The 11,031-nt window shown below is 42.9% G+C and overlaps 1 protein-coding gene across 1 annotated transcript in view; it reads left to right on the top strand.

Annotated features, from left to right (window-relative positions):
• myo6a (myosin VIa) overlaps positions 1-10,026 on the top strand; it is a 79,333-nt gene extending 69,307 nt beyond the window's left edge. The window contains exons 31-36 of the mRNA XM_031581140.2: positions 415-453; positions 1,720-1,823; positions 3,136-3,267; positions 7,218-7,436; positions 8,683-8,910; positions 8,971-10,026. Of these exons, the coding sequence (XP_031437000.1) occupies positions 415-453; positions 1,720-1,823; positions 3,136-3,267; positions 7,218-7,436; positions 8,683-8,882 (694 nt within the window). The 3' untranslated portion in view covers positions 8,883-8,910; positions 8,971-10,026. The remainder of the gene's footprint in view (positions 1-414; positions 454-1,719; positions 1,824-3,135; positions 3,268-7,217; positions 7,437-8,682; positions 8,911-8,970) is intronic.
• Positions 10,027-11,031: the final 1,005 nt, after the last annotated feature.

Below are 11,031 nucleotides of genomic sequence, written 5' to 3' on the forward strand. Positions count from 1 at the left end.
TAGCCTCGTAGATTTAGCTCTGCGGCGAGAATGGAGTGTGGTTGGCTGGGATTTCAGGGATGGAGAGATTAAAGTATGTGTAGCATTTAGTGTTTGGGCAGTGCAGAGAATAACCACACAGGTTAAAAACACAGCACACCAATAAACACAGCACACACAAATAAACACACACACACACACAGAGTATTGTATCTGCTTCCTGAAGGTCACATCAGAGGCACATTTGCACATAATCACACTGGCACTCCCAAGACATGCAGAGTGATTTTAAACTGGTTCATTGCACACTTTCCCTCCCTCCTCAGTGTCACTACTGCAGAGAAATGTTTGCAGATATAGATGATAAAGTAGCACAATCCCAGCACTGTGTCAGAAAAATGACTAATTTCTGTACTGGGCCATCACTCTTTCTAGGGAGCAAATGGCCAAGGAAATGTCTGAACTTCTCGCTCGGTGGGTAGTGACATTTATCTTCCCTTCAAGCAAGAATGAGCTGAAAACAATCACTGGAAAATCACTAATAAAAGGAATAACAAATACAGAAAAATGATTGTAAACATCAATCTATAATTTTTGTTATTGACCTTACATAATTTCCTCGTAATTCATGTTAATTTCATTTGGAATTGAAATGTCTGTGAATATGCATGACTAGATGATATGCGACTAGCCATCCATCACAGTATTCCGAACGGACAGGTGATTTTTGTTTTGCATGTGAAACATTTTTTTAAATTCATTCCAGTATCCGGTAATTAAGAAAGAATGCCTGTAAATCTGTTGAGGGAATGACCATAGGAATCCCATCATGGCTAAGAGCCTCCCTCTCACTTAGTAGAACGTAGACCCTGCATGGATCCTGAAGGGCTTTAGGCTGTGGCGTTTACTGTGGGGTGGATGTCAATGGATGATGTCCACAAGACCGCGCCGATGCTAACGCTAATGCTAATCCCACACCTCACTTGGTGCATAATTGGCTCTGCCAGCCTCGTGGAAACGCCCCTCGCGTGGCCCAAGGACAGCAAGGGGGAACCTGAGCAGCAGGTGACCACTGGGCTCGCCTGTCAAGGTCGACTAGCGCACCGCGCTCCCAGGCGCCTGGAATTAGCCTTTGCACTCAGGCTAGGCAGGTATCTGACTGTCCAAGGGAACTCCCCAGACAGCCAATCGGATTAAAGAATGTGAAGCCCCTGAGTTCACACAGGCTCCACCCGTATCCCAGGAGGAGTGGTGAATCAGCGGGTGGTGTAAATAGGAGAGGCTGGACTGAGGTGTGATAGGATGTTAGAGCTAACAGGGGCAATGGGGGCAAAGGTGGAGAAGGTGAGTTTGTGTGTTGCAGAAAAGCTGACACTTGGCAGGGTGTTTGTTTGTTTGTTTGTTTGTTTGTTTGTTTGTTTGTGAGGGTATGTGTACAGATAGACAGGGTTGAGAGATAATTGCTTTTATCAATGCATTCAACAGTCCCATTGTAGCCATGACAAAATCACAAGTTTTAGTCTGAGTGATCATTTTGATAGATAAATAGGAAAAATCCCGAAATTATCAATCTATTTGGATGAGAGGTTAGTTTATTCATTTTGTGTCAAAAAGGCGGGTTTCTTCATTAACCATTTCTCCTCTCCTGAATCCACACTGATCTCTAACCCGTCATCTTGAGAAATCCAACGTGCCCGTTTCTTCATAAAAATGTGTCCGGCTGTGTTGTCCTCATCATAGGGGCCCACTGGTGCAGGCAACTAAGGCTGCTGCCGGCACCAAGAAGTACGAGCTGAGCAAATGGAAGTATGCTGAGCTACGAGACGCCATCAACACGTCCTGTGGTAAGATAGCTAGAGTTCAAATCATATTTATTTATGTCATATCGGCATATATCTACAGAATACACATATGTTCACATATGTTTGTTGTGTAACAAAGAGTACACCAACAGGAACATTTTATTGCGGAAATGCATCTCTTTATGGCTTGTATAATTTAACTTAAGGGAAAACCTATGGGCTATTCTAAATGAAGAAATGAACTGTCCACCTATCCACGTATCCTACTCCTACAACTAACACATTCACAGAAAATAACTGTGGATTCACCAATCTCCTCTAGTTTTCTCTAGACGTTTTATAGCAGCTCAAAGCATTCATGTTTGAATGAAATGACTAGGGATTCTAGCCTGCCTCCGCCTGTCTAATGTTCCTATCTCAGTTTTCATTCGTGATTATAGTCTGGAACTGATACTCACAAGATGAAATGACGGGCCATTCTGAGGGGCCTAGCAATCAGTGGGTGTGGTTAACTGCAATGACATTGAAGTGAAGCGTTTGTTCGAAATGTAGTTACAACAATGGCGGCAGTGCTAGAGCTAGATAGACAAAGTGATATAAAAGGTAGTAGCACCGCTAGCAAACATAGAGGAATGGATGCCGGAGCAAGAAGTGTACATTTAAGAGCAAAGACGCTTCCTTACTGCCAACGGGGTTTGGGAAAAGGCTGATGTATGACCTTGCACTGTTAGTGTCAAAGAAGGAAGTATTGCAATTCCGTAGTGGTCAATGCTGATTGGTTAAATGCTGGTCCAATGTGTTCAAAATGAACCCCAAGTCATATGCCCATTCGCTGCAACAACTAGAAACAATCCCCAGCAAGGCTGACTCGACATGTTCCTGTTATTCATGTCACAAAATAGGCTTTATATTATATATATATATATATTCCACAATTTGAATTGCATCAGATTCGGTCTGAACAGGAAAAAAAAATATGTTTTTTGGTGTCAAAGGCATGACCGTGAAATTGCCCTGCATTTATCTCTTACGAAACCAGACAAAGTGGACAGCTCATTTCACAGACTCACATTTCATACAACTCTACCCCTGAAAAACGTATCATGTCTTCTTGTTAAGACACAGTATAGCTTTCCCCTGTTGGCACATTATCTCTTTGTCTTGTTTGTTTTTTTGGTCATTGCTTTATCAGGGGTTGTTTTCGATGATAGACCAATATGCATTTCTTAATGTCATCCTGTGAATAGCCTTGCCCTTTTCATATTGGACCCTTGTGCCAACATGCTCTCTCTCTCTCTCTCTCTCTCTCTCTCTCTCTCTCTCTCTCCCCCTCACTCTCTCTCATACTCTCCAGACATTGAGCTGTTGGCTGCCTGTAGAGAAGAGTTCCATCGCCGTCTGAAGGTTTACCATGCCTGGAAATCAAAGAACAAGAAGCGCAATACAGAAACTGAGCAGAGGGTTCCCAAGTCCATCACAGACTATGGTAGGTGTCTCATGTGTTAAGCTAAAGGACTGCATTGGAGTGTGTGTCTTTCCTAGTGGCAAAAGAATATAACAGGATGATCAATGCTTCTCAACCTATCTTCAGAGCTTCTCCACTGCATCAGTCTTTTAAAAGACAATGGCTTTCTGAATTATATTTACAAATATAAGTGTAATATAGTGTAATGAAATCTAATATATTAGTGTTGCCTAAGCATAAAAACAGAATCAATCAAATGTGTGTGTGTGTGTGTGTGTGTGTGTGTGTGTGTGGTAAAACACACACACAGTATCTACACATATCCACATGTATCACACACAGTAGGGTACTGATTGGAGGATTCTGTCCCTCAGGGTGTGGCTACAAAACGTGCTGCCATCTGGCAGGTACTGGTATCCTCTCCCAAAATGACTGCGAGGTCCTCCTGCTAATCCATTGAGTCAAAATATGGGTTAGGTTAGATTTGCTAAATGTACTAATTAAATAGACTTTGGAGTCTTTGAAGACTTTCGTCACATTGATAGGAGAGCCAAAAACAGACAGCAGTGCAATTGTCTTTTTTTTGGTTGAAGCACAATCTCTGGTTTGAGCTATTTGCTAGCTTGGGTTAGAAATATCAAGATTTTGTACAGGAATGTTTGTAATATCTGTCTGGGTCTGTGAGGCTATTGTCACAAAGAATAGGAGAGATGGATGCAATTTTGACAGTCTGTCATCAAGCCCCTCCCTGACCAGACCGGGGAGTATGTTCCACCCGCTAACTCTCTCTCTCTCTTTCTCTCTTTCCTGTACTGTCTAATGCACAGTCCAACAGTGATTTCTTATTTATCTATTTAATTAATTTTTTTTTCACTGGCAAGCTGCATTATACATTTTCATTTGTTGAAACCCAAGTCGCCATGGCGACAGAGCATTCACTTGGAGATTGAGAAGAAACAAAAAAAAATGAAAAAATTATTTGTTGTCATTTCTATTTTAAGTGTTAACTCGATGAGACCACCTACATCTCTTCCTCACTGTCTGAAAGGTGAGGCATTGACGTGCCCGACAAAGAATACTGATATCCTCCATGATGGATGTGCCTGCACATGTTGAACAAAACCAGCATAATATGGGTCCATGCATCCTTCAGTAATGGCCCCATACGTCAGGCTTCATGTGCAGAGAAAAGGGCATCCTTTGGGAAGGATAGATATGATAATAGGGTCATTAATTTGGTAATGTCCATCATATGCCTAGTTTGTATGACGGAGCTCAGAGAATATTCTGAATACCCTGTCAATCTTTTTAAAGGTTATTTCTCTGAGGCTCAGTGCACTCCATGGCTTTTCTCTTTTCACTTTTTCACTTATACGTTTTTTTTCTCTGTGTCTGTTCTTTTTCTTTCTTTATGTGCTCAATATAATTCTAGGCAAAGCTTTTTCCCCCCCATGTCTTTTGAACATCTCACCATTGAAATGTCTCTGTTGTATTATTGTCATTCTTGCAGTGCTTATTGATTGTCACTTTATATTTTTGTAAAAAAAAAAATGTTTATTTTCAGATCGTGCACCTCTTGCGAAAAAAGCATGTAAGTCTCTCTGGACAATGTAACCCCACTAACAGCAGTGCTCAGTTCTGCCCTTAACCGTGGGGTGTTGTGGAGAGCTCTTTTTCTCACAAAGCTTTCTGGCCTCTGGCATGTCCCCTTACCCCTGAGCTGGCTTTTGGTGCTCTTAGAGTTTTTCAGTAGCACCCAGTGTTCTGAAGCAGAGAATGTTCTGGAATGATTGGAATACAGCCTTGTATTGTTTGTATGGTGCTGGTGTACAGGAGTATATTAAATGACCAAAAGACATCCGTTTCTCGATTTTAGATTAGTGACAGGCTAGCAGGTAATATTTAGTTTATTCCATCTGGCTTGATGCCTCAAACACACTTACACTTGCCTACATTCCTTTGGTGAATACCATTTTTTAAATTTTTGACCACAGAGTGCGTAGACATAATAATGTGAGGGTAGACATAACAATTCTGAAAGCAAGGCAGATGAACAGCTCAGACTACTGGCTGGGAAAAAAAGAAAATGTGACATGGCAATTGATTTCCTGTCGAAGCACAAAGCAAGACAGACTTTGCCTAAGGCTTTCATGAGGCTGATCTGATTGCTCTTTGTGCACGTCTTTCTCCTCTTGTCTTTTTGAGAGAGGAAAAAAAAGACCCTTGTCAGTCTTTTAAATAAAGTGGAGTTGGACACAATGAACTTGCCAGCCAGAGAAATTGACAGTGTCAACCCAGGTCTCCACACACTGAAAAGCCAACTGTAGTTAAAGAGTAGGGGCACACAAAAACAGAGGTTTGTTGCAGTCATTACTAACTTCTTGTAGTAGGGTTAGCAGCACAATATGTTATTATATTTTCTGTGTCTTCTAATGCTGCATGTCTTGCAGGACAGTTGTGATTGTTGAGGAAAGAGGCTAGAAGACTTTGGTACTCTTGGTTATTGTTAAGGTTCAGGATGAATCTCAACAGCTCATTGCTTCAGGAGTATAACAAAGCCTTTTGTGTTACATGAGTGTTTCCTAATTCCACCTTCAGAGGGCCTCTGTCAGGCTCACTTTTCCTTCAGCAGCAATTCCCCAGCTCCTGAGGGCCCTGTCCACACTCGCAGAAACATTTAGTTATGCTGTCACACTCATAACTGTAAAATCACAGAGTTATCAAACATAGGGCTCTCAAAGCCCAATGTCCATCCCTGGATTGTTTCAGGGAAGGTAATTAGTGGACTACAGTGCCCAAATGATTTCACCACACACATTACTGGATGGGGGAGGGGGGGGCAAGGCAGTGTGGAGGCCCAATAGAAGCTGGCAGAGGAAACACTGAAATTAACTCAGCTGCGTTGTGGTTCTGTTGGGAAGCTCATCTTTTTTTCTGTTGGCTCCTGTTTGTTTCCAAAAACCGTGCTGGTGGTGCGAGATCAGGAAAGCGTGAGAATGCGGGCCGCTCTGGCAGGCTCCACTACCTGACTGTCTCCAACTGTGTTCTCCCTATTTTGCATTCCGCTTTGGCTGCCTGGCGGAGGTGTTTGATTTTAGTTTTGTTTTTGTTTTTCTTCATGCGTGTGTTGTTTTATCCTTTATTTATGAGCTACTAATCGCCCCGACAAACTCACTCTACTCAAGGTCTGCGCATGCTGCCCTCTGTAGTTTGTCTGAATATTTATTCTTGTGCTTATCAAAGGTGAGTGGGTGGGAGGAGGCTGGGCTCGAGTGTGATGCATATATGTATGTATTCATGCATGTGTAACATTTTTCTCCACAAATACTATTTTGACAGAGCTTTATAGCATCATCTACCAGAGACGCATGCCGAGCCTCAATCACATGAATAGATTTAGAATGAATAAGGCTCACTGGTGGAAAACTCGCTTCACTGCCAGGCCGTTGAAATCTTAGGGTGTCAGATCTTCAGTACATATGGATCAGAACACCAGTCTGGCAGCAAATCTAAGACCAGTCATTTTTTTTTGTCATGTTGAAATTGGCGTTGTTGTTTTGTTTTGTTTTTTTACACCTACTATTGTTTTTTCAAACCTGAATGGATTTAATCATCTATTGGTCATTGTCCCATCATTATAGGAGTCTGACGATATGCTAACATTAGTGTGAGACAGTGTTCATAGAACAGCTATCTGAATGTGAATCTGAAGCCTGAGTCTGAGAGCGTGACCTACAGTGGGTAACCCCTAGTAACCCTTAGCAACCCTGAGTCTGAGAGCGTGACCTACAGTGGGTAACCCTTAGTAACCCTTAGCAACCCTGAGTCTGAGAGCGTGACCTACAGTGGGTAACCCTTAGCAACCCTGAGTCTGAGAGCGTGACCTACAGTGGGTAACCCTTAGTAACCCTGAGTCTGTAGTGTGGAGATCTTCCCATGTCACACCGTCTCCTCCCTTGTCCCGCCCTCAGCCCAGCAGAACCCCGCTCCACCCATCCCGGCGCGGCAGCATGAGATCGCCATGAACCGACAGCAGCGCTACTTCCGCATCCCGTTCATCCGGCCAGGCGATCCGCACAAGGACCTGCAGGGCAAGAAGAAGGGCTGGTGGTACGCCCACTTCGACGGGCCCTGGATCGCCCGGCAGATGGAGCTGCACCCCGACAAACACCCAATTCTGCTGGTGGCGGGTGAGTGTTTGTGTGTTTGTGTGTGTGTGTGTGTGTGTGTGTGTGTGAGTGGAGTTGCACCCCGACAAACACCCAATTCTGCTGGTGGCGGGTGAGTGTTTGTGTTTTTGTGTGTGAGTGTGTGTGTGTGTGTGTGTGTGTGTGTGTGCCTGCCTGTATTTGCTTGCCTGCCTGTATTTATGTTTGTGCCATTCGGTATGCATATGTGAGTGTGTCTATACACGCCCTTTAAGCACGTGTGCTCGTCCGTATCGCAGCTTCTGAAGGTCGTAGACACTTGAATTTGGTCTCAAAATGACCGGAATACGCATGTTTATATATGCACTATGAAGGTTTCTAGGCTCTAAAACCTTTACCTTTCGAGATATTCAAGATTTTTTGGGGGGGATATTCGCGGGGGGTGCAAAAAGTTTCAAATCTTGAATGTCTTGAATATCTCGAAAAGTAAAGGTTTTAGAGCTTAGAAACCTTCATAGTGCATATATAAACATGCCTATTCCGGTCATTTTGAGGCCGAATTCAATTATGAAGCTGAGACACAGCTGGGTGCGCGCTAAAAGGGCGTGGCACAATCTCGATGTTCGCTCGGGTTACAGTAAACTACAGCACCCTAGTTTTGTTCCTCAGGGTCAAATTAGCCAGAAACCGTTGAGAAAAGTCATGCCGTTCATAATGCATACTCAACTTGAGCCTGCTAGTGGAGTACGTTTTGCGCCCTCCGCGAATTAATTCTTTTTTTTCTTTTCTTGAATATCTCTAAAAGTAATGGTCTTAGAGCTTAGAAACCTTCATAGTGCATATATAAACATGCCTATTCCGGTCATTTTGAGACCAAATTCATGACCTTCAGAAGCTGAGATACAGATGCACTGGCGTGGCACAATCTCGATGTTCGCTCGGGTTACAGTAAACTGCAGCACCCTAGTTTTGTTCCTCATGGTCAAATTAGCCAGAAACCGTTGAGAAAAGTCATGCCATTCATACTTCATACTCAACCTATGGGCTGCTACTTGAGTATACTTTTCTAGGAGACCTTCTCAATTAACACATAGATGAACACCACCTCTGTTAGTTAGGTTTAAAAGGCTTTTTTCAAATGTAGTTCTTCGTTTCTTATTCATTTATGCTTTACACAATCTCTCTTTCTTCTGTTATCTCTCTCTCTCTCTTTCTCTCTCTCTCTCTCTCTTTCTCTCTCTCTCTCTCTCTCTCTTCCACCCTCTCCTTTCCGCATCCCCTCTCACAGGTAAAGATGATATGGAAATGTGTGAGTTGAGTCTAGAGGAGACGGGTCTGACACGGAAGCGTGGAGCAGAGATCCTGGCGCGCCAGTTTGAGGAGATCTGGGAGCGGTGCGGAGGCATCCAGTACCTCCGGAGCGCCATCGAGAGTCGGCAAGCCAGACCCACCTATGCCACCGCCATGCTGCAGAGCATGCTCAAATAGAGCCATGCACAATAAATACACACACACTCACACACACACACACACACACACACACACACACACACACACACACACACACACACACACACACACACACACACATATATACATACATATACAAAAACACACTCTTACAGACACACACACACACACACACACACACACACACACAAAGGTCTCTTGCTAGATCAAAGGGAAGAATGCCGCTTCTAACATAGCCAGCATTCAGAAACAAATAATGGTTTGATTGGTGGGCATTCCCAGTCATGTAAGGACGTTTTTTTTTTTTCTTTGTTTGTTTGTTTTTTTTTTTTTTTTTTTTTGGTTAATTGACTGTATGTGTTTTTAATGCTGTTGGTCTTTTCAGCATTCTGTTTGCATCATTTGTTTTCATTTTCATTTTTGCAGTGAATCAGATGCAGATCCATACTTGTCATGCAAACGTGGCGCGGTCTTCAGTACGCATCTACGACTTTAAACTACGAGGCCTTAATGACTAGTCACGACAGGGTAGTTGCCGGAGGTCGGCCGTTTTAATCTCTGCCTCTTCTAGTGGGACCGCAATATTACACCTCCCCGTCCCAAACTAACAGCACCCCTCTGCATCTGTGAACACTCTGCAGCGAGTGCGTCTTCAGCAGACGTCTTAACTGGACTCGCTTACCAATAAGCTGTTTACATGTTTGCATTTATGTCTGCAGCGTAGCGAAAGTAATGGTTGGGAACTAAGGGCCGTGAGTTTCATAGGTTATAGACACGATACGCATTCCGTTCTCAACCGTAGCACATTCTGACATCAGCCTGTGCAGTGCGCTTGATTCCATCTGTTTTGAAATAGTGCGTGTAGACCTGTGAACCTCCCGTCTGCTTCTCCCACTGCTTTGGCCTTACTGCATAAACATATACTGTACGTTTCCTTCCAATTTTGCACATATTCTGTTAAGCAGTTAATAATAATAATAAGGTTGATGATGATTAATAATATTAATAATTACAATAATGCACTGAACAACCAATGGATTCCGATTTTCGTTTTTTTTTTTTTTTTTTTTTTCATGTACATTTGAACAGTGACCTCTGAAGAGATTACACATAGAGAGATATCCCAACAGGGTTGAGCGCCATTAAAATACAAGGCTATATATTTTTCTGAGTATCTTTTGTACAAACAGTCCCCAAACTACTCTGAGCCCCGGCTCCTTTAATGACTTGACCCCAAACTGAATGTACAAGGCTTCAGTGTCTCCTCTTTTCCCATGACAACAGATCTAATAATGGCAACAGGAGTATGAGCAAGTACATCTGGAATGAGAATTTTTTTTAGTGACCTTTTTCTAAACTTGTCCTGGAACACCCACGTCCTCTTTGTACAGGATCTCCACACTGAAATGCACTGTGTTCTTTCATTTGCAACTAAGCACATGCATGTCCTCGTAGACCGCATTCTAAATAATGTGGTGTTTAAAAATCATCATGGATAAATGTGAAAAATATACCATTCCTTAATGAAGACCAATCAACAGTGATGTGGGTGATTTGATGTATGCAGTATCACACCTTGTTTGACCAAATGTGTGTACATGTTGATGTGCTATCACTGACCTGTGATCAGTCATTTGCAAAAATGCTGTGTGGACTTTGTGTGAATGATGCATGTCACTACAAACATCACTGTGTACTTGCCCCCCCCCCCCCCCCCCCCCCCAATATAATTATGCATTTCATCCAAATGCAATTGCATAAAGTGCATCCATAAATATTTTATACGAGTATGACACAAAAACGTCATGTTTCTATAGAATTGTACAAATGTATTTTCGTGATCTAAGGGTGTGGGCTTTTGACTATTTTCCCTGCGAGACTCCAAAGTTCTTTTGTATCTGCTGTAATGCGAGAGTGCTACAGAGAGAGAAACATAACAGATAGTTCATGACTTTCTCTCCCTCTTCAGACTGGAACTAGTGTCCTCAGGTAAGGCTGATTGTGACTGTAGGGTTTACAGTAAAGCTTCTGTTTTGTTCATCGTTCTTTTCACTCCTGGCGATTTGACACTCGGTTCGAAGCATTGCTACTCTTAAGCAGTGTAGTAATGCGGAAAACTAGCAGCCTAATGCCGTTGTGCTGGAACCGAATTTAGCAGCACAGCGCA

The sequence above is a fragment of the Clupea harengus genome, chromosome 15 (assembly GCF_900700415.2).
Source record: "Clupea harengus chromosome 15, Ch_v2.0.2, whole genome shotgun sequence".
NCBI classification, from domain to species: Eukaryota; Metazoa; Chordata; class Actinopteri; order Clupeiformes; family Clupeidae; genus Clupea; species Clupea harengus.